Source organism: Sciurus vulgaris, assembly GCF_902686455.1.
Source record: "Sciurus vulgaris genome assembly, chromosome: 11".
NCBI classification, from domain to species: domain Eukaryota; kingdom Metazoa; phylum Chordata; class Mammalia; order Rodentia; family Sciuridae; genus Sciurus; species Sciurus vulgaris.
Window position 1 is genome coordinate 91,785,895 of NC_136472.1, and position 21,177 is coordinate 91,807,071.

At 35.7% G+C, this 21,177-nt stretch overlaps 1 protein-coding gene and 1 long non-coding RNA gene across 2 annotated transcripts in view; one reads left to right on the forward strand and one right to left on the reverse strand.

Moving 5' to 3' along the window:
* SESN3 (sestrin 3) overlaps window positions 1–16,878 on the reverse strand; it is a 64,329-nt gene extending 47,451 nt beyond the window's left edge. The window contains exon 1 of the mRNA XM_079101988.1: window positions 16,533–16,878. Coding sequence (XP_078958114.1) covers window positions 16,533–16,610 — 78 coding nt within the window. The 5' untranslated portion in view covers window positions 16,611–16,878. The remainder of the gene's footprint in view (window positions 1–16,532) is intronic.
* Window positions 16,879–17,368: 490 nt separating this feature from the next.
* LOC306639959 lies at window positions 17,369–20,072 on the forward strand. Its single transcript, XR_013757706.1, has 3 exons — window positions 17,369–17,952; window positions 18,367–18,448; window positions 19,588–20,072. It is a non-coding gene; the product is annotated as an uncharacterized lncRNA (long non-coding RNA).
* Window positions 20,073–21,177: the final 1,105 nt, after the last annotated feature.

A 21,177-nucleotide genomic window follows, 5' to 3' on the forward strand; every position in this document is an offset into this window, starting at 1 on the left:
ACACGAGTCCCTTGATTCACTATCTGGCTCAACAAATGATCCAAAGTGTTAAAAATGGAAAACAAAACTGGAAAAGAAAGCCACTTAAGAAACACTCATTTATAAAATAACCAGTTACAGATAATCTGTAATATTACCTATAGCATTACATTTTTCAAGAATTAAAATAGATTTTAAAAAATTATTAAGAATAAAGGAAGTCATCAAAACCACATCTTTCTCCCTTGAAAATAAGAATGACTTATTAGTATTTAAATACCCTTCTTTACCACATTGTAACATACTTGGATGATTGAACTTTTCCCATGCCTTCACAATTGTTGATGACAAATAATAATCTATGAATATGTATGAAAAGTCAAAAGTATGTATGTTTTCCATTTTTACCTCTCTTTATAGTTACTGAGAGAAACATCTTTCTCTCCAACCACACAATAAGTTCTCTAAAATCAAGGTCAGAATCTGGACACCATCTTATTCTTTTAAAAACCCCTATTATATACATAATCATTGATTAGTTTTTTATAAAATAACCATATTTTTCTATCTTCAGGTCTTAATAGATAATATCTCTAGGTTAACAACCAATGTTCCAATTACATATTTGATGTTTCTGAAATTTGTGCAATATCTTGTTACCTACCACATGCTATAAAAGTAGAACAATACAATTACAGCTATCTTTTAAATTGGGAATTAAAGAGAAATACTAATTTTCTGATGAAATATTAGTAAGTACTTTAGGTTCCTAAAGAAAAATCCTAGCACAATTGCTATGACAACATAAAGGAATATGCTATATGGACAGCCACAATAACTTCATTCATTTTCAGGTTATATATATAAAAGTGCACATATGAGTTCTTATTAGTCACATACACATACATTATTATTCCCTTGGTGATTTACTCAAGCTACTATGAACTTTTGTTCCAATCTCAATATCAAAGCATCTTAAATTTATCATCTTATTTGAATTTCCTCTCTTCACTATTCTTCACTTAACATGACTTGTTCTTCTCTATTTAAAAACAATAATAGTCTTTTAAATTTTTTAAAATCATGTTTAATGTTAAAAAAAAATGAAGAGAAGCCAATGGTAAAAATAATCTCCTGTAATCCTTTCCACTCAGAAATCAATAGTGTTAATTTTTTACTCTATCCTTCTGTACTATTTATCTTTTAAAAAATGAGAATGAAAAACTTCATATACTTTGAAAAACCAGACTTTTCCACTTAATAACCTACTAGACATTCATCTACTTCTACACATAGATCTACATTCTGAGAATTGCCCAGTATTGCACTGTATTTATAATACATAATTTGTTCAACCAATTCCCTCATTAACAGTAACCTCAGAGTATTAAGCATTTAATGATGATACTTTAAAGATGAAAACTGATCCAACTAGAAACTACCCTATATTAAGATAAGGTTTAATCAAAGAGGAATCAACTATAAAATTGAAGAAGAAAAAGAAAGATTATAAATGATAATGTGGTCTTACTTTCTAGCCTCTAGTGTAGAGCACCCTTGCAGACCTTTACTGAAGGGAAGATGACCCAGCCACTAGAATCAAAGAGCTCTACCTCGTCAGTGGGTGTGGATACAAGAGGAAACAAGGGAGGCAGATTGCCAGTGGAATAGGATAAGTGATCTGTATACACCAAACTGTAAGAATTGGAAAAAAAAGACATAATTTTTAAGCTCTTGTCATTGCATCCAGTGTTCCAGAGATAATTCTGTTTAAATATAATCTAGAATGACCCATAATTTAGTCAGTATTTTACTCTTTAGAAGAATAAAAATTCTTTAGAAGAATAAAATTACAAGCAGAGCAATGCAACCTTTTTTTTCCTCTGGCATGGGCCCCAATTCTAAGCTTATATCTAAGCTTTTTTAGTTTCCTATCAGTCTCAAGACAACAATTATCATTCATTAAGAGAAGGAGTTGTATAGCATTTCAAAATGCTCAGATGAAGTGCTATGTGAAAGAAAATGATGTGCTGCTAGCTTAATCAGTCATGCAATAACTGACAGGAAATATTCTCATACCTTACTTTTTACCACACTGCTATTTTAGACCATGAAAATGCTTTTTTAAATTTCCTTTTTTATGAGACTCAAAGTCAAAAGCTGACTGCCCATTGCCATGGAGACAGTGCTATTTAAGGTACTGTATTAGTCCTTTCCTCACAGAAGATAGAAAAATGGTCAATAGAAAAGCATCACTCTTCACAGTTTAGAATTAAGTAATTGCATATGCTTCTGGTGCAGCTAGCACACAAGAGAATTGGAAGTATGGTGGGGGCAATTTAATAGAACCCGTTATTTTTCATAAAAATAAGATCAATATAGGCTAAATTTTGCTGCTAAATTTTAGTACTAAATTAGAGGCAATATAAGGAAAATAGCCATTACTTCAAAATTAGATGCAAGTAAACAACAAAATACACTTACTTTCTTAGAATTGCAAATAACTGAGACAATCTTCTCTTTTCAAAGAGCAACCTTCTATTTGTCTAGGGTCCATGTATGATATACATATGTACCTTAGATTTGTTGTGTTTTAATTTGTAGACTTCCTGATATGACTTTGATACACTATTTGTAACTGAAAAGTAAGCAACCATAGTTGAAAAGTAACCATAATACATATAAATAACCATAATATATGTGTGTGTGTGTGTTGTGTATGTATGTATGTGTGTGTGTGTGTGTGTATGCTCTTGTCTAAGGATTCAAAACAATTTAAAAATGCATGAATCCTAAATCTGTCTTTAGGACAAATGTTATAATTTCTTCTTTGATTTACACAAAAGAGTCCTTTTCTCCACAAAAGCTTAGATTGATAAATCTTCCTTGAAATAAAAATAATCTAAGAGAAAGATCTGCCAGAATCTACCAATGTTAGTAGTGAAACATTAATTTTTATGTAAGCAAGCAATCTCAAGAGATATTTTCACTTGATTTCAGTCATAAGCAAGTTTTTAAACCCAATTCTTCTTTTTCTTTTCCTTAAGCTAAAGTTCAGAATCTAGTAACAGTAAAGCATTTTTCATAAGGTAAAAGCAGATTGTAACTGAAAGTCTTAAACCTGTGACTATTTTTTTAAAATAAGCAAAACAACTGTTGATACATGTTAAAAATGAAATGAATGTAAACAATTTTCATTTGTAGAAGCATTTGGCTTAGTAATCCTAGACCAGAGTTCTGAATTCTCAGAGTGCATCAGAATCATTAATAGAATTATTAAATACCGATGGTTGGGTCTCATCCCCAACATTTCTGATTGAGCAGATTCTGGGGTGGGGTCCCAAGAATCTAACAAATTCCCAAGTGACACTGATGTTGCTGGTTCCAGAAACACACTTCAGAACCAATGTCCTAGAAAAGCTTATTTGCCTATGGAATTGCTAATAAATACTGTTAAAAGTATCTGTTAACAAATACTTTAATCACTCCAATTACCCACCGAATGGAAGTTTTAGTTGGGGTGGGAAAGCATAAGGACAATCATAGCAACTTAGAAAGGATGTTCAGTCAAGAGGATGGGACTATAGCTCAGTGAAGAGCATATGCTTAGCATACATGAGGCCCAGGGTTCAACGCCTAGCACCAAAAAGGTAAAAAGGAAAAAAAAACTAAAGTCAAGATCTAGTTAATTCCTACAAATTGCTGTTTGATGTTTTGCTAACTGCTGTGAGTTATAATGACATTGAGAAATAAAACCCTGATGAGTGTAAATATCTGTATCACCAATGAATTCAACTGACCTTGAAAAACAAATATCAACTGTAAAATGATGAAGAGGAACTTAGTGTTTGTATGTAAATTTTTCTTAGAAATAATTGTAAACCAGCTATGTTTTGCATATGTTCCAGAAAAGGTATACATCAAGTTTCTATGAGTCCAATCTAGCTTTTCCAATTATCTTAATTTTCACTTTAGTAAACCTTTATTTTGGATTGATCTATAATAAACAGCACCTTACATTTTAGTTTTCAAGTGCTCTGCAGTTTTTGCCAAATAGTTTACTGTTTGTGAACATTAAAATGATGAAGATAAAGGTATTATAAAAGGAAATGGGCTTTATGTAACAATATATTCCTCTCCTTTTAAAAAATATTTTTATTAGTGCACTATAGTTATATATAATAGTGGGGTTCATTTTGACATTTGCATACAGTCATGGAATATAATTTGCTCTTTCAACTTTACCTCCCCTCTTCCCTCCACCTGTTCCCCTTCCTCTACTCATCTTCCTTCTATTTATTGTTTTGTTAAATTGGTGCTTTATAAAGTTGGAATTCATTGTGACATATTTACATAGCATAATTTGGTCAATTTCATTCCAGAGTTCCTCCCTTTTCCCATCCCTCCTCCTTCCCTCTCAATCTCCTTCTATTCAACCGATTTTCCCTGTTATTTTCTTGGGATCCCCCTTTTCTATATTTCCTTATTTCTCTCTACCTTCTGCATATGAGAGAAAACATTTGAACTTTGACTTTCTGAGTCTGGCTTATTTCATATATATATATAGACACACACACACACAAGCACGCACACATATACACACATCACATTTTCTTTTTCTTTATCCATTCTTCTTTTGATGGGCACCTGGGCTGGTTCCATAACTTGGTTGTGAATTGTGCTGTTATCAACATTGGTATGCCTATATCACTACAGTGTACTGATTTTAGTTCTTTTGGATAAATACCAAGGAGTAGGACAGCTGAAACCTATGGTGGTTCCATTCCTAGTCTTTTGTTTTGAACCAGGAATGAAACCAAGGGGCACTTACTGAGTCACATCCCCAGGATTTCTTATTTTTTATTTTGAGACAAGGTCTCAGTATGTTGCTCAGAGCCTCACTAAGTCTCTGAAGCTGGCTTAACTTGCCATCCTCTTGCCTCAGCCTCCCAAGTCTATTTCCTAGTCTTTTGAGGAACGGAGAAATCTCTATGTTTTAATCAGGCTTTTTTTTTTTGGTTGCTGTGACCAAAAGACCTGATAAGAACAATGTAGAGGAGAAAAGGTTTGCCATTGTAACTGAAGTGAGATGAAATGTCAAAGTAGTTTTGATGCGCATTCCCTGATTGCTAAGGATGTTGAACATTTTTCATATTTTTTTTGGCCATTTGTATTTATTCTTTTGAGAAATATTTAGGTTTTTTGCCCATTTACTGAGTTATTTGAGGTTGTACTCTTTGTTTTTGGTGGTGGTGTTTTGAATTCTTTATATATTCTGGATATTAATCACCTGTTGGAAGAGTAGCTGGTAAAGATTTCCTCTCATTCTGTAGGCTCTCTATTCATTTTTTGTTTCTTTTGCTGGGCAGACGCTTTTTAATTTAAAACCATCCCACTTATTGATTCTTGTTTTTACTTCTTGAGCTTTAGAGGTCTTGTTAAGGAAGTTGGTGTCTGTGTAAGTACACTGGAGAATCAATTTTCTATGAAACCAATCTAACTAGCTTTTCCACTGCCTTCCATCTTCATTTTAGAAATCCTTTTATCTTGAATTGATTGACCAATAATAAACAGTATTTTACATTTTAGTTTTCAAGTGGTCCACAGCTTCTGCCAAACAGTGCATCATCCATGAATATTAAAATGCTTCAAAATGATGAAGATGATAAAGGTAGAATAAAAGGAAATGGGCTTTATATAATAATACATTCCTCTCCTATTAATTTTTTTTCTAGTATTGGGGATTGAACCTAGGAGTTCACACATCCTAGGTAAGTGTTCCACCACTGAGCAACATCCCCAATTCTTTCTTATTTCAAGACATGATCTTGCTAAGTTATACATGCTGGCCTCAACTTTCAATCCTCCTGCCTCAGCCTCCCAAGAAGCTGGGAATACTAGTGTGTGCCACCATGCCTGGCTCCTCTCCCTCTTTATTCATTATGTAATGAATACCTGCCACTGAAAAAGGGATGGACAAATTAGAAGGCAAGTCATTTCATTTTTATGACAGTATTTTTTATGAACAGCACAGTAGTTTTTTAAATGCAAAAACAACGAAATGCACGCTGCTATAGTTCATTCAAATTTTAGTAGCAATCTAAAGTGAAAGTTGAAATATCCTATAGCATATTCACAGCAACATGCTAGTTAGTTCCTTGGTATTTCAAAAATCCAGTTATTGGATTTGTACCCCACTACTGGTACCAAAATAAATCTAATGGTATCTATAAGTATCTGAAGTTAAATGAAGTTATCATTAAGGTACATATTAATTATTAATTTTTTCCATCTTCCACTGTGACAAATATGTTCTCTGCAATACCTCTAATATTTAATCATCAAAGAAAATGAAACCACACAGATGTTAGTAAAATAAAACAAAACCATGCAGACGTTAGTAAATTAGTAACGGAAACAAGAATAAAAACACATCATGTGCTTACCCTTAAAATGAACCCATCAAAGTACAATATTTTTTCATGCTCAAATATCATGGTTTTTTTTTTAACCTGATGTATTAGGTTACTGATTATTTCATAAGATAGAAGAGAATAAGAAAGGTAACCCACAACATATGGTCTCCCATAGGTAATCATAACAAGAACTGGTCAAAGGACTTCTCACTAAATTTAATTGGAAATCAAACCCAGAATGCTCTACTGGAGCTACATCCTCCATCCTTTGAGATAGTTTTCCATTGAGTTGCCCAGGCTGCCCTCAAACTTACAATCCTCCTGCCTCAGCCTCCCAAGTAGCTGGGATTATAGGTGTGTGCCACTGTGCCTAGCTATTTTCCATCATTTCTAAGAGCACCAAATATTAAGTAGCCTCCGATAAAATAAAAATACCTACTATTTCATTCTAATTTCTATGTGTTCACTATACAATTTGCCTAAGGTATGTTTGAACCTACAACTTACTATGTTAAACAGCTACACAATATATTTATGAGATTATTAATATTATATTATTAATATTTAAAAATATATTAAAACAGTAAAACTATATTGCAAATAGGTATTCCATATCCCAACTCAGAATTTAATTAATATCCAAAAATTTATTAAAAGAGATTTGGAATATTTTTTTTACCAAAATCATTACCTATGTTGAATGAACTGCTTCCAGTGAAGCAGTTATTTAGATTCTGGGATGTATTTTCCTTTGAAAACAATGTTACAGCAGCTAGGTTACTAGGCTAATAAGTACATGTTAGATATTATAATCAGTAAATGTTGAATATACCTATACTATTACTCTGGAACTTAACTACGTATCTTACTGTGCTTCTACAACTCAAGAGTTGTAATCCATAAATAACAACTGCACATCTGCCATAAATTTCTCTCTCCAAAACAAATCTTTTGTAAGACTGAAAACTTCTGTAGCTGTACTATTTATTATAGGGAATGTGAGTAGGAAAAACAGAGGAGGAAAAAGACGCCTGTTATAGGGTTGTTTTCTGGTTTTTTTTTTTTTTTTTTTGCTTTCTTTAATCAACATTTTTGCCTTCACACAGAAAGCCAAAGTCAATGGTGGAAATAAGCACTAATGTCATTTTTTATTTTCATAAAGTTGTGAAAATTTACCATAAAAATTAACAAAAAGAGAATATCTCTTAGAAGTACTATTCAAGGAACACAATACTCCAATTCAAAATGTTTCTAGGGGCTGGGGTTATAGCTCAGTGGTAGAGCGCTTGCCTAGCACACATGAGGCACTGGGTTTTATCATCAGCGCCACATAAAAAATAAACAGAATAAAGGTATTGTGTCCATCTACAACTAAGAATATTTTTAAAAAAATGTTTCTAGACATTGTTGTCAAAAATACTATAGCAGTACTGAATGATTCAATGTCCCTAAAATAATAACTAGTTGGTAGGAAGAGATGTGCAAAATATGCTGGGAAGTTAGGAAAAGAATACCCTGAAATTAGGAAAGAATGCTCACATAATAGGGGATTAGATTAAAACTCTTCAATAAGATTGTTTCATTTTTAATGAGAAAATAAAATAGAATACATCTCAATCAGTAATTTTAGTACTATTTAATCAATTTTATACTTGATAAATCATTTGCATAAAGAAAAACACAAGACAATACAGTGCTTATACCTGAATAATGTGCCAATCTTTGTAGTTCAAACTGGTTTCAATTCTATCATTAATTGGTCCTCTGACCTTCAGCAAGTTACTAAAACCCTTGTGCCCCAGGTTCTTCATCCATAAAGTCTGAGTAATACCTCATAGTTTATTGTGATGTTTAAATATGGTAGAATATATAGAGCTTAAATAGCATAGACTATGGCACTTAGGCAGTATTCAATAGAAGCCACTGTTATTGATATTACAAAATATATCCTGAAATTAAGAGTCAGTCTCAGATAATTATAATGATCTCCCACAAAATCCACCTTTAGTTACTCATGAGGTAAATTTGATCTTTCTGAATATTTAGCATGCATCTATAATTTGAAAGATAAATTTCATTTCTTCAACTGACCATCTTTACAGTACAATAAGATGTAAAAATAGATATCTAGAAATAAGATGGTATTCCTCATTACAAGTAGTATTAATTAGCAGAGAAAAAAGTGAAAATATGTTTTACTAGCCATATTTTATATTTGATCATTCTTATTTATGGTATTTTCAATATTTTCTTTAAGACACATAAGGTAAAAATCCTAGTCATACCTTATAAGTTTTGAGAAGGAAAATGCAAGGTTTTTGAACCCAACGTAAGGGTAAAATATGTCATAATATTTATATCCATAATATTCATAATATCCCCTTAGGGGCAGCCAATATCCTGGCCCACAGACCAATAAATGACTCACTTCTGGGTGGATCTAAAAAATAAAGGCTAGTTATATGGTAGTCTAAGCCTAAGAACAATTCTGTTTCATAGTTACCAAGGGAGTGCCTGCTGGCCAAGGGGATTGCAGCTGGCTTGGGAGATTTCCAAAGTAAAGGGTTAGGGGTAGATGGGGGAGGGAAAAGTTTAACCAGAATTCTATAGTCAAAATGGAACCTTAGGAGGTGGTAAACAGAGAATCTTGGAAGTTTGAAGATATGCCCTTAACCATTCTAAATCAGCCCATCCCCAACAGAACTCAAGCACATTGCAAGAGGTAGAGCATGTGTCCATATCAAAACAATGGTCCCTTTACCTTTCTGAGAAGGACCAGCCAGTAATGGCCAGTGTCCTGATTGGCTCTCTTGGTGGGCAAATATTCTTACTCCCTGTTAAAACTCCCTTCCAAAAGTAGTATGACAGTTAACTTTCAGTTATTCTTATAACCACAAAGACAATGAAACAAAAACAAAAAATCCAGGCACCAGTGCACTTTATTGTCTCAAATAATTTTTGCTCTTGCACTTCTGAAAAGTATTCCTTAAAATAACAAAATAGGACTGTAAAGAACTCACATATCTAACTTATTGTGGAAAATGAGAAGTTTTCATTGTGTTAGCTCTACTATATTGTATCTAATATAAAAATACCACCAATATTTATGTCTTTAAAGTCCTATTTTACTAAAAAATACTCTCCATTAACCAGATCTCAAATAAGACAACATCCGATATGAAAAGAAAATGCTAACTTGTTAGTTATAATTCAATACGACAATTCAATAATTAGTGTTAGTTACAACTCTATTATATACCAATAAATGCAGTATAATTGGATGGCATGGCAGTCTAGAGGATAAGCAGAAGGAGGAAGAAAGTTGGAAGACTAGGAAAGGTTTTTGGAAGATGTCACCAGAGTTTTGAAAAAGATTACTGAAGAACAAGTAGAAATTCCATAAACTGTGGATATATTTTTTAAAATAGTTTATAGTAAACCTACTTATGGGTTTAAGGTAACTGTCATAGGACACATAACTCTTTGGCAATGTATATAGAAAATTTCACTTCCTACCAATCCCCACTTCCACTGCAGTGATGTCTAAGGACAGGTTAGATACTGGCAGTCATAACATCTCACCAAACCTAATCGAATATAATAAACAGACCTTATCCTGTACCTTGAAGACCATACTGCTGGTAGTTGTTGGGCTGCCATAGCTTTTGTGTACTGTGTACCATTATCCCTAAACCTGACATACATATCTCACATTGGAAAGTCCTCTACAGCTTTGAAGATGATTATTATTTGGACTATCATATTCAGAGACATCCTATCCTTTGTCTACAGTGATGATTTTGCTTTTGTGATAACGATGCTTATTATCAGTACTGTATATTGACATTTCTCTTTTGTCTGATTCTTTCTTGTCTCTTCTGCTGTTTCTCAGCTTTTAGCTGTGCTACTCAGGGTCTTTCTTTTGCAGCCAAGCATCAATCAATAGAGTATAATGGGCATAATCTTTGAATCTGACCTTTCTTCAGTTATTGCACAATATTAGGAAGAACATTCCTTCAGATCCAAAAGCTCTGCATCTTCCCCACCACCCCTGTTTCTTCCAGGTAAAGAGATGTTCATAAAAATCAGAGAAAGATTGTCTCTAGTTAGCCAAAGTATTACTGTGGTAACAGAGAAGCTTCTAGGATGTTACTAAAAAGGTGCTAGGCAATTTCTACAAGTGACTCCCACACAGCACAGAAGTGAATTGATCTTATCCACATTTTCTATCAGTGATATAGCTTTTTCTTTCTATTTTCTCCATAGAATTACATTTATATTTACCATTCTCTACTGTCAGTAACTGTGGCTTACCAGTTCTCAAATGTTTTAGTCTCAGATTCCTTTGCACACTCAAAAATTTGAGGACAACAAAGAGGTTTTATTTATGTGTGGGTTATAACTGTCACTATTTACTATATTAGAAGTTAAAGTTGAGAAGAGTTTAAATGTTTAGTTCACTTAGAATAATAAAATCCATTACATGCTAACACAAGTCACATATTTTTATGGAAATAACTTTATTTCCCAAAACAGTGAGACTGACATTTACATTTTTACAAATCTCTTTAATGTGTGTTTATTACAAGACAACTCGATTTTCTGCATTCATCTGTTGATATGTTCTGATTGAAGTATGTGAGGAAAATCTAGCCTGACATAGATATGTAGTTGAAAAAAATAGATAATGATGATTACCTTTTGATACAACAAAATTTGATAAATATACCTTCTGCAAGGCTAATTGCAATATGGAATCCAAAATTATATCTGTGAACTTAACATTCTACATTACGTTAATATCATTTTGTTTATCTTGCATTTTGAATGTCTCTTTTACTCATGTATGATTTTGGTAAACATCTCAAAAATGAGTAATGTGATCCTGAAAATTCAAAGAAAACTCACAATATGCATTGCCAGTGATAAAAAGAACAGACAGATCTAAGATTGTGTCCATTATGCTTTAACTGGTTAGTTGTTGAAAATTTTTCACCCTCAATGTTGAGTATGTAGTGAAGAAAACAGTGATCACTATTTTGTGTCACTATCCTGATTTACATTAAGGGACCAGCAGAGTTATACCTTACTAATTTGTACATAGAAGAAAGGAAAATAAAGTAAAATTATGAAAATAATTTTGATCTCCTAGGATCTCTGAAAGAGTCTTGGACACTCACAGGGGTCCAAGGACCATACTTTGAGAACGGCTACACTAAAAAATTAACCAAACAACTGCTACATAGACAATAAAAATAGCCAGCTTACTCTACTCTCCTACTTCTTCAGCTGATCTGCAATAATGTTAAAGAGTGACTAACTTTAATATTCCCAATTATTATTATCTGGAGAATTTTAGATACCTATGGGTACTCCACAGATGCTGAGATATTCCATGGAAGCCCTAATACTGCAGGGAACAATTCAAATAGTTTATTATAGAGGCAGTATTAGATTTAAGTGGACTTTTTGGTTCTCTGACAGATATAATGTGAAAGCACTCTTAAAGTTGTGAAGGTCATTACAAACCAAAGTTGTTAGAACCCAATTCTTTCCAAAGGAGAAAATGAAAAGGATGGAGATGGGAAGAAAAGATTAAGACTTTTTGTTTTATAACTCTTCTCCTGAATTAATTAAAACATCTGAACTTTATGCTAGGTTTACCCTCACCTTTATTAAGCATAAACATCTTTAACTCTTAATCTTTTCAAACTAAAAACCAACTTCCCTTATCTGCTGTAGTATCAGAGGTAATTTAATTTTTTGAAAATCCAAAAGCAATGTACTGCATTACCATTTATGTGAGGGGTGTGGAGAGTGAGAGAATTGAAATATGGAAATTAAAATATGCAGAAAGATCATGCTAACTAAAAGCATAATCTTTACCTCTCATGCAGGCAACATACTGAAGAGAAAAGTGAATATTAGCCAAATTACTCAGTGTGCACTGAACTACACAAAAAGAATTTAGGTGTTCTGGAAAAAGTGTAAATATATAGCCTTTTCCTTTTCTTTTTGTATTTATAGTTGTACTTCGTGTTTTACAAAGTACTTCATATACATTATCTCCCTTGAGCTATGAAGCAACCTGTGAGCGCAGGTAGATATTATCCACATTTTCCAGAGAAAACCAGGCTTTAAGGATGTTAACTATTTTGCTCAAAATTAAAAGATCTGAAAGACTTAATTGTAAGCACATCTTATGGCTTCTAGTAGCACTACATTAGCAGGTATGCCTTTTTAAATTTTGGTGGTAGAGAGCTGGGGGAAACAGCAGAATTGCTTTTACAAATTAAGTCGTATATTGAACTTGAACTATGACGCATATAAATATACAAAGCATCAATATTAATATGTATTTTCATTATAAAGTAACAAATATTGACAACAGTGTTTGTGTTCTCACAAAAATTTAACATGAGCCAATACGTACAGGAATTTTTTTTAAAGGCCTGTGCCTTCATAATCAATGACAATCTTTCCTTAGATGACATAGCAACAAAAAAGTTCAAATATATATACAAAGATAACAGAACAAGTTTAATTTAAGGGCCTGCATAAGAATAATCTTGTAACAAAAAATAATTGTGGTAGGTTCCAATGTGGTAAGTTATGTATATGTTATTGGGTAGCTGTATTTTTAAATTAAATTTTAAAAATAATTCAAAACATACTTAAAAATTTAATCCCATTAAAGAATTCAAAACCCTAAAGCATCTTAGAAAGTAGGATGAAAAACCACTGCATAAAATTTTGCTGTCATAAATTCACTGCTTGACTTCCTCTTAGGTCATTTAAGATAAAAATCAAGTAAAAAACTGCTTTTGACAATCAAGACTGTATAACACAAGAAACCTGATTAACCAAAGCAGAATATATTACTAGTCCATAACATAAATAAACCCATTCTATTGGTTGAAATATATATAATTCCTAATACTTGATAAACTTTCTAATATTTTCCATTTTAATTTGACAGTATCTTTGCTTATAAAACATTAAAGTTGTCAAATTTATGATTTTATAAAGAAAGTTAAAAAGCACAATAACCACACAAAGATATGTCACTAGAACTCCTACACATACCAACAAATTTTAAATGTTAGATCCTTTGACAGTGTAATATTCTATTCACTTAAATAGTAACAAGAGTTCAGTACTCAAAATACACTGTAATATGCCAATTTTTCTTTACTGGAAGATGATTGGCTTGACAATTACCTACCTTCCTTAGTTTCACATTCCACTTTTGAAATTAAAGGATCAGATTCATCTGGTTGTCACTGGAATTTCTTCAAGTAAAATATGTTACATTTCAAAATCTGTTAACTTTACAAAGTAAATAGAAGCATTTCCTCTTTCATTAAAAACTTTATTACACTATCTGACAATGGAGCAAGTTAGACTGAATAGGAATTATAGATTTGATGATAGTTTTATTTATTTGTTTCTAGAGATAAGTCAGTACTAAGTTATAAATTAGATACACTTAATATTTAAGATACTGAACCAAGTTTGTAAGGGCATTCTATGAATAAATGTGATTCTCATCCAATATACAATTGAATATTCAAGTACTGGATTAAACCAAATTGGTTCAATTCTTTTTAAAGTTTCTCCCAAATTCAACACATTGTCACAATTTTTTGCCATATATAAAGATAACCCTTCCCTCATCATTAATGAGGGTGTAACAGCAAAGTATAATTTACACTGGATGCACATGATTTTCATTCTTCCATTGTAAGCTACACTGAACTAAAATTCAAAGTACTATGATCCATTTGGTTATTACTGTACATTTTATTAGTGGAAAACACAAGATAAATTCACAGAATCACATTTTGAAAGTGATGGATGAATTTTACTTACATTCTATCAAAAAGAAAAATACCTTCTTATTAGAAATAAACCCTTACATGCTATTTTTAGAATGCTGAAGAACTTAAATTGCTAGACACTGATTTAAGAGCACTTAAGAAGGGCAATCTTAAAAAGCTACAAATGTGGCCAAGTCATGTCATAACTGGCACAAACATCTATTTCCATCTAAATTAATTTCATGCTACTACATGAATCAACATTAAATACCTTGTAGTTACTAAAAACTGGAATATTGGCAGAGATGTGCATAGCAATTATAAAATATAAGAATATTAACATCCATTTTCCACATCTTTTAATAATGTCTAAAAATGAAGATGTTTTTTCTAGATAAACAAATATTAGTTTTTAACAAACTAAGGGAAATATATAAATATGTTTTAAATACTAGTAAAGTGCCATGGATTCATAGCCACAGTTTTCTATTTTTTTAAATTTATTTTTATTGTAAACAAATGGGCCAGTTTTCTCAAAAGAAAAATAAAATAGTTTGAAGCTCAATATCACCCCCAAACCTTCTGTTAGCCTAACAAATTGCCATAGGCAATAAAAAAATCTTTTTATTTGATTTTAAAAAAACTTGCTGTCATTTTAACTAAGCTTAAGTTTAATCAAAATATGTCTTAAAGACGTTTTTCATGTCAAAGACAACTTTTCACTTTTTTAAATAAGGGGATTTTTTTTTCTTAGAGTAAATTCAGATGACAATTGACCCTGCAGTGAAAGAGTTAACATTCAACTAACCTGATCTGCACTTCTGATCCATTACATTTCTCACAAGCTGCCCTACAATGAGCTGAGCAAGTATCAACTGTAATTTGATCCCGGAGTTTATGGGAAAAAATAACTGCACATACTCAACATGCACATTTAATAAAAATCTGTTTCAGGAGAAACCTCCAATAAACAATTTAAGGCATATTTAATTATTTGATTAACTTAAAATCTGCAATCCCTTTGCTTTCCTCACGCTCTCAAATAGGAGGAAAAAAAAAAAAAAAAAAAGCAGCAGCCCTACTGCAGGGAAAAGAGGCTTGAAAAACAACTTTGATTGGCACTTGGCCTGACCCACAGAGGAAGAAAAACAGTTTTTGGACAAAGAGCGCAAATATTTGAGCTTGCTTACTTATGTGCTTTCTTTCTTTCTTTCTTTCATATATAAAGAACAATCCCAAAGTGACTGTATATAGAGAAATTGTGTGTGTGTGTGTGGTGGGGGGAAGGGTACCATATTCATTTTAGCTCTCAGACTCGGTGCATTTGCACAGCTCAGCAATTTTAATTCATTTGTACTGGACAAACAGAAACACCTCATCTAAGGTTTCCATTTAATGCAATGCAAAAATAAGAATTTGGAGAAGAATAAACTGATTATAATATTACTCGGGGAGGCAGTTAAAATCTAATTTTAAAACTCTTCTCGGTCTAAAGAGGCAGTTTTTCATCTCCTTCCTCCCTCCTCCCCATCCCCCACGAAGTGATTAAGCCAAGTAAGCTAAACAATACTGGAGTAAACTTTCTATCAGTCCCTATGGGAAGCAATAAGCTGATGGTGCGTCTGATTTTTTCTGGATCAACACGGGGTGTGGGTGCTAAGGAGGGATAACCCACGTCCAACTCAGACTTCTTTCCCAACCCCACCAAAGGAACTGTAAGGTCGAACAGCACTTCCCATGGGCACAAAGTTCAAGATGCCTTAATAATTCCTTCGTGACTGAACTGTAGACACAGGACGACCATCAAAAGAATGTGAAAAGGGGGAGTTGGGCACGACGCGCAAGGCAGAGGCAACAGAATAAACAAAAACAGCACCCACAAGAGTTAGCCACAGCAGAGGGAGCCAGGTTTCTCAAGACCAGACCAGGCTGCTGATTTCATCCCAACCTCCATCTACAGCTAAACTGCACAGGGAGGAGGATCCAACCGGTCCCTCCCTCCGTCTGACCGAGGAGCAGACCCGGGATAGCCAGGTACAGAGGCGATCTGAAAAACAGACCACAGGCATTCCCCCACCCCTAAATCCCAACCCCCCAGGACCAGCTTCTATCCCAGCTGAGATAAAAAGCAGCAGATGCCCGAACCCTCCACCCTCAACTCACGCCCCCTGTTTCTGTCTCCGCGCAGGGACGATGCCAGGGATCCTTTTGAGCCTCGCAGGGACTATGCCAGGGATCCCTTCGAACCTCGCCCCAAGTAGCCCGACCCCGGCCGGCAGGCGCCCATCTCCGGCCGGACCTCAGGCTGAGCCCGTACCTTCCGCAGCACTTTCCGGCAGTTGGTACAGAGCAGGTAGTTGGCTGCGGCCGACGGACTGCTGCCACCCCGGTTCATGGTGGCTGCGGGCGCCGAGGGTGAAGACTAGGGCTGGCGAAGTGTCGGGCCGGGCTGTCACTGCGGCGGGTCGCGCAGATGCTGGGCCGGACAGTACCGGGGCCGTGCTTCAGCCTCAGCCTCCTCCGGGCAGGATGTCGGATGGAAGGCGGCGGCCGGAGAGCAAGCCCGGATGCGCTAGGCGACCACCGCGGCGGCTGCCGGAGCGGCGGCTGCCGGAGCGACGGCGGAGACGGCGGCGGCTGCTCCTCACCGGCCCGTTGTTCCTCCCGCCCCCATCCTCCAGACCCCCGCCCCCGCCAGGCTAGGACGAGCAGCCGCCACCACTGCCGCCGCCGCCGCCGCAGCAGCAGCGCCTCAGTGCGGCCCCGCCCCCGCCGTCCCACCGCCTTCACCACCTCCACGCTCCAGTACCGCCCCCTCCCGCCAATCGGACAGCTCCGGCCACGCCCCCGGAGCGCTTGCCCGCAGCCAATGAGCTTCTAGGGCTCGGCTGGGAGCCGCGCCGGCCAATCGCAGGGGCCGAGAATGCCTTGAATCTCCGGGCAAGTTAAGTTTGTCTCCGAGGCTCGGAACTGAAGGGAGATGGCGGGTTAGGTAGTGATGTGGGAGGGAATACAGTGTGCTCTGCTCCGCCAATAAGAAAAAGAGGGTGTGTTATATGCAAATAGCCCTGGCAGACCAGTTCCACCCCCAAGTCGAACCACGCCCCTCTCCTAGGTCCCTGCAGAAATGGTGAGGAAAGTGAGATAAATAGCTGGAAGCTAGAGCTCGCTAGAGGGTCTACGACTGAGCTAAACATTTCCTGATTTCTGGAGAAAGGGGTGGGGGAAAGAGAAGGGTGGAGATGTAAACGTTCCTTCCTTCGGGGCAGTGGTTCAGCTTTCCCTCAGCCAAAATCTAAGCTTAGTTGTAAAGAAGACTGCAGTCTTGATGCACTTTGCATTTAGAGATCTCAAAGAACTTTATGCGTCATTTATTGTGAGCCTTGTGTAAAAGACTAGTTCGTTACCTGAGGCTTGAGATTGGGATGGGGGTAATGTTTGAGGCATATTTATACGATAATCCAGTTGGTGGGGGAGGAGGGAAGACATCTCTGGTTTAGCAGTTTCCTCTTCTTATCTGAAGCACCTTCTCACGGTACTCTTAGCAGTGAAAGTTCATTTATTTGTTTAACACGAAAGGGCCAAAGAGAGGTTTATCTTCTTACCCCAAAGTCCATTCTTAAGCAGCTGGTCAGATACTGCAGAGCATAGAGCCCTGCTTGGGAAGGTAGCTTCGGATAACAAATTACCATCTAAAAAAGATTGGGCTGGACCTGCCTCTCCCAAAGCTAAAAATGGTGAGTCAGGGGTTTATCGTCCACTCTGAGGCAAGAAGGCAGATGTAACAGCCGAAAGCTCTGTCTGACAGGGTGCGGAGGTACAAGCAAATGTGGGAGCCAGGTATCCCAAGGGGGCCAGCGATGAGCGTGCGGGTAGAATGCGGATTGCAGATGATAGACGCCAGAAACCTGCTCCCCAGTGAGAACAAAGGCAGGCGCAGAGCGAGAACCTGATTGGTGCCGGATGCTCACCGGTGACTGCCTGGCCCCGGAGATAACTTGCATGGCCCGCTGGCGCACAGCGCGGTGCTCTTTGGAGTCGCAGCTCCCCACGCGGCCTTGGCGGTGATCACACAGGAGTGTGCGTTATGACATCACCTGTTTTCGCTTTTTAGAACCTGATCAGTATTCTCTGCTTCTCCTCTTTTAAAGGTCTCTAGTGTACCAGGATTTGTGAAGGCCTGCAGTTCGTAGAATAAATCTGTGGAGATGATTTAAAAGAACCCTTCAACTGGTTTGCATTTTTCTTTTTAATTAAAAAAAAAAAAAAACTGTCGTGGTTTCCTTTGGGATTCGGTGTGTTGTGATGCAAAATCAAAAAGGTACACTTGGAGGAGCTAGCAAGTTTAGCATATCAAAGCTATTAGACCAAATTGCGTGGTTAAAACTGCCAATCTCCTCATTTCTCAACAGCTGTCTCCACTCTCCCTTTTAGAGACTAACATGTTAAACCAAGTCTACACTAGGAACAAAGGAAATGGAAATCTGCTGGTGTCAGGTTTATATAGATTAAATTAGACTGGAAAATCCCCAAACGGCTTAAGTTTTGTGGTTGGTAAATGTCTCGATCCATTTAGTTAGTGATAACTTGATGATTGTGTAGACCTACATAACTTAGAATAGCAATGGTGTGGGAACGATGCTTAACATTCATTTAGGAGAAACTGTAAAAGCAAGAAAATTTATCGGAGGGAAAAATTACCACATGCCCTTCGATGCAGAGAACCAAGAAATCTAGGCAAAAAGTCAGCAAGGCAGTTTTTCCAAGAACTAAAACACATATGTGTCCCCATTTAGGGGTAAATTTCTTGGGCTGTATTCCTGGCTTGTTCTGTGTTTTAAAGCAGATTTTATGTGAGTACATCTTAAAGGGAAGGAGAAGTTGAAGGATGAAGTGAGTTTTTGTGCACAGTTTGAATTTTCTCAAATAGTAGTTTAACTTCAGATTGTTTTCTAATATGTTCTTTTTATAACCTTTTCTTTTTTTCACTTAACAACTAGAATCCTTTTGCAAAGAGGTCTTAAAGTCCTTTAATAACTAAATTCCCAACATACAATAGGTAAGAGGGCCAGTCCTGCACATTTATGCCCTCTAACAAAGATGACCATAGGCAATGTTTTTATGACCTGGATATCTTCAATGCTACCTGGTCAGAGACCTGAGGGGCTCTGCCCACTATAACACTCCTCCAAACTTTAATAGCATTGTTATAGTGCTATTCATTGACTGTTAATCAGAGATTGCATTGGGACAGTTCTTATATTCCACCCTTCCCTCCTCAATGCCGCTAACATTCTCAGTACATAGCAACTACCCTTTCTTGTCCTCACACCCTCAATTCTTACTCCCATCATATTTGTTCTCTCTCCTAGGAGAATTCAGCTTCTGGAAACTTCCTTTTTCTTCCATTCCTCACCTGGTCTTCTTTCATTTCCTGACCAGCCTGGATACAATCATAAGAATGTGACTTAGTAAATGATTTGCCAAGTCAGGATCACACTATTAAGAGGAAGAGAATTAAGTCAATTCCTTTGAGTTCACACAGAACAAGGAGAAACTCCTCCCCTTTCAGTGTCTGGTATGTCTAAAATAAGGAAGAACTTTAGAAAAACAGGATATGGGTGAAAATTATAACCAAGGTTGAGAGGGATTTTCTAATTTTTCATTACAAAATTAGGATATTTCATGAAACATTTTACATCATTTTGAAGTTTATTTCATAATCATTTTTGTTTTGAAATACTTTCAAACTGATTTTTTTTTTTTTAATGAGTACATAAAATCACAGGGCTTGGACGTACCATAACTTTGTTTAACCATTATTCCTATGATGAACATGGGGCCTGTTTCTGACTGTAATAATGCTATGATACATGTCCTCATATATAAGTTTTTGGCAGCATCTCTGATTCCTAGATGTGGAATTTCTGAGTAAAAAGGTATGAATATATTTTAAGGCTCTTGGGCAACTTGCTAAAAATATTTTGTGAAAAGGTTTGAAAAAGAACACAGTAGAAAGCAATCATTTGAAAGCACAAATCTTATCTGTCATTCTCCTGCATAAGGTCTTTAATATTCCACCTACCTCTGCCTCAAATGCCTTTCCCCTCCCTGTGTTTGGTAATTGATTTTCTTTTTCTGTTCAATGATTTCCTGATAGAGTCAAGCACCAATCCAAGTATCCATGGAGGGCCATGTCTCTTCATTACCATCAAACTCACTACTGAAATGATTGGTTTAGACTGTTTTCTCATTAGACTTTGAACACTGGAGGGCAGGTAAGGAATTAGTTTGTATCCTTGGCTCTAGCTCAGCCTACATCTAAAAAAATGCTTAAAAAGTGGATAAAATCATGAGTTTGTGCTCTTACTTTTCTAGGTAAACCATACATTCTTATAGGATCTCTCTAATAACCAATACTGGATCTTATTAAAGGGTTCCAACAAATATTTATGAAGAGAATTGTTTATAAAATCTGCTGTGGAGCAGAAAGATTGAGTTAATGTCTTTGTCACCAATGCCTACTCTGACATGAAACATATTGATGATTATGGTTTGGGGCTTATTATCTCTTTCATAAAATGAAGTTCTTGGCACAAATCAGAGATATAGTGAGGGTTGAGGGAAAATTTTTATGTTCAGCTCTTTTGAAAGACATATACAGTCAATAATATACCATGATTAAGGTTTCAATTGTTTACTTCTCTAGAAACTTTCGTTCTATTGACCTAAAAACTGGGAAACCCCCGTATTTCCTCAGTAAGAAGTCAATAGAGAAAATCAATTACTAAAGATACCTTTAAAATTTCGCTTCTTGGGACAATAGGCTATTTTCCTAACATTTTGCTGTTTCAAATTTGTTTTTCTGGAGAAACCCAATGTAGTCAGGAAAAGTGCTATATTATTTACAAATTTGCTAATACTGTAATTTATTTCTTTCACAAAGAATTTTCCCTTCACAC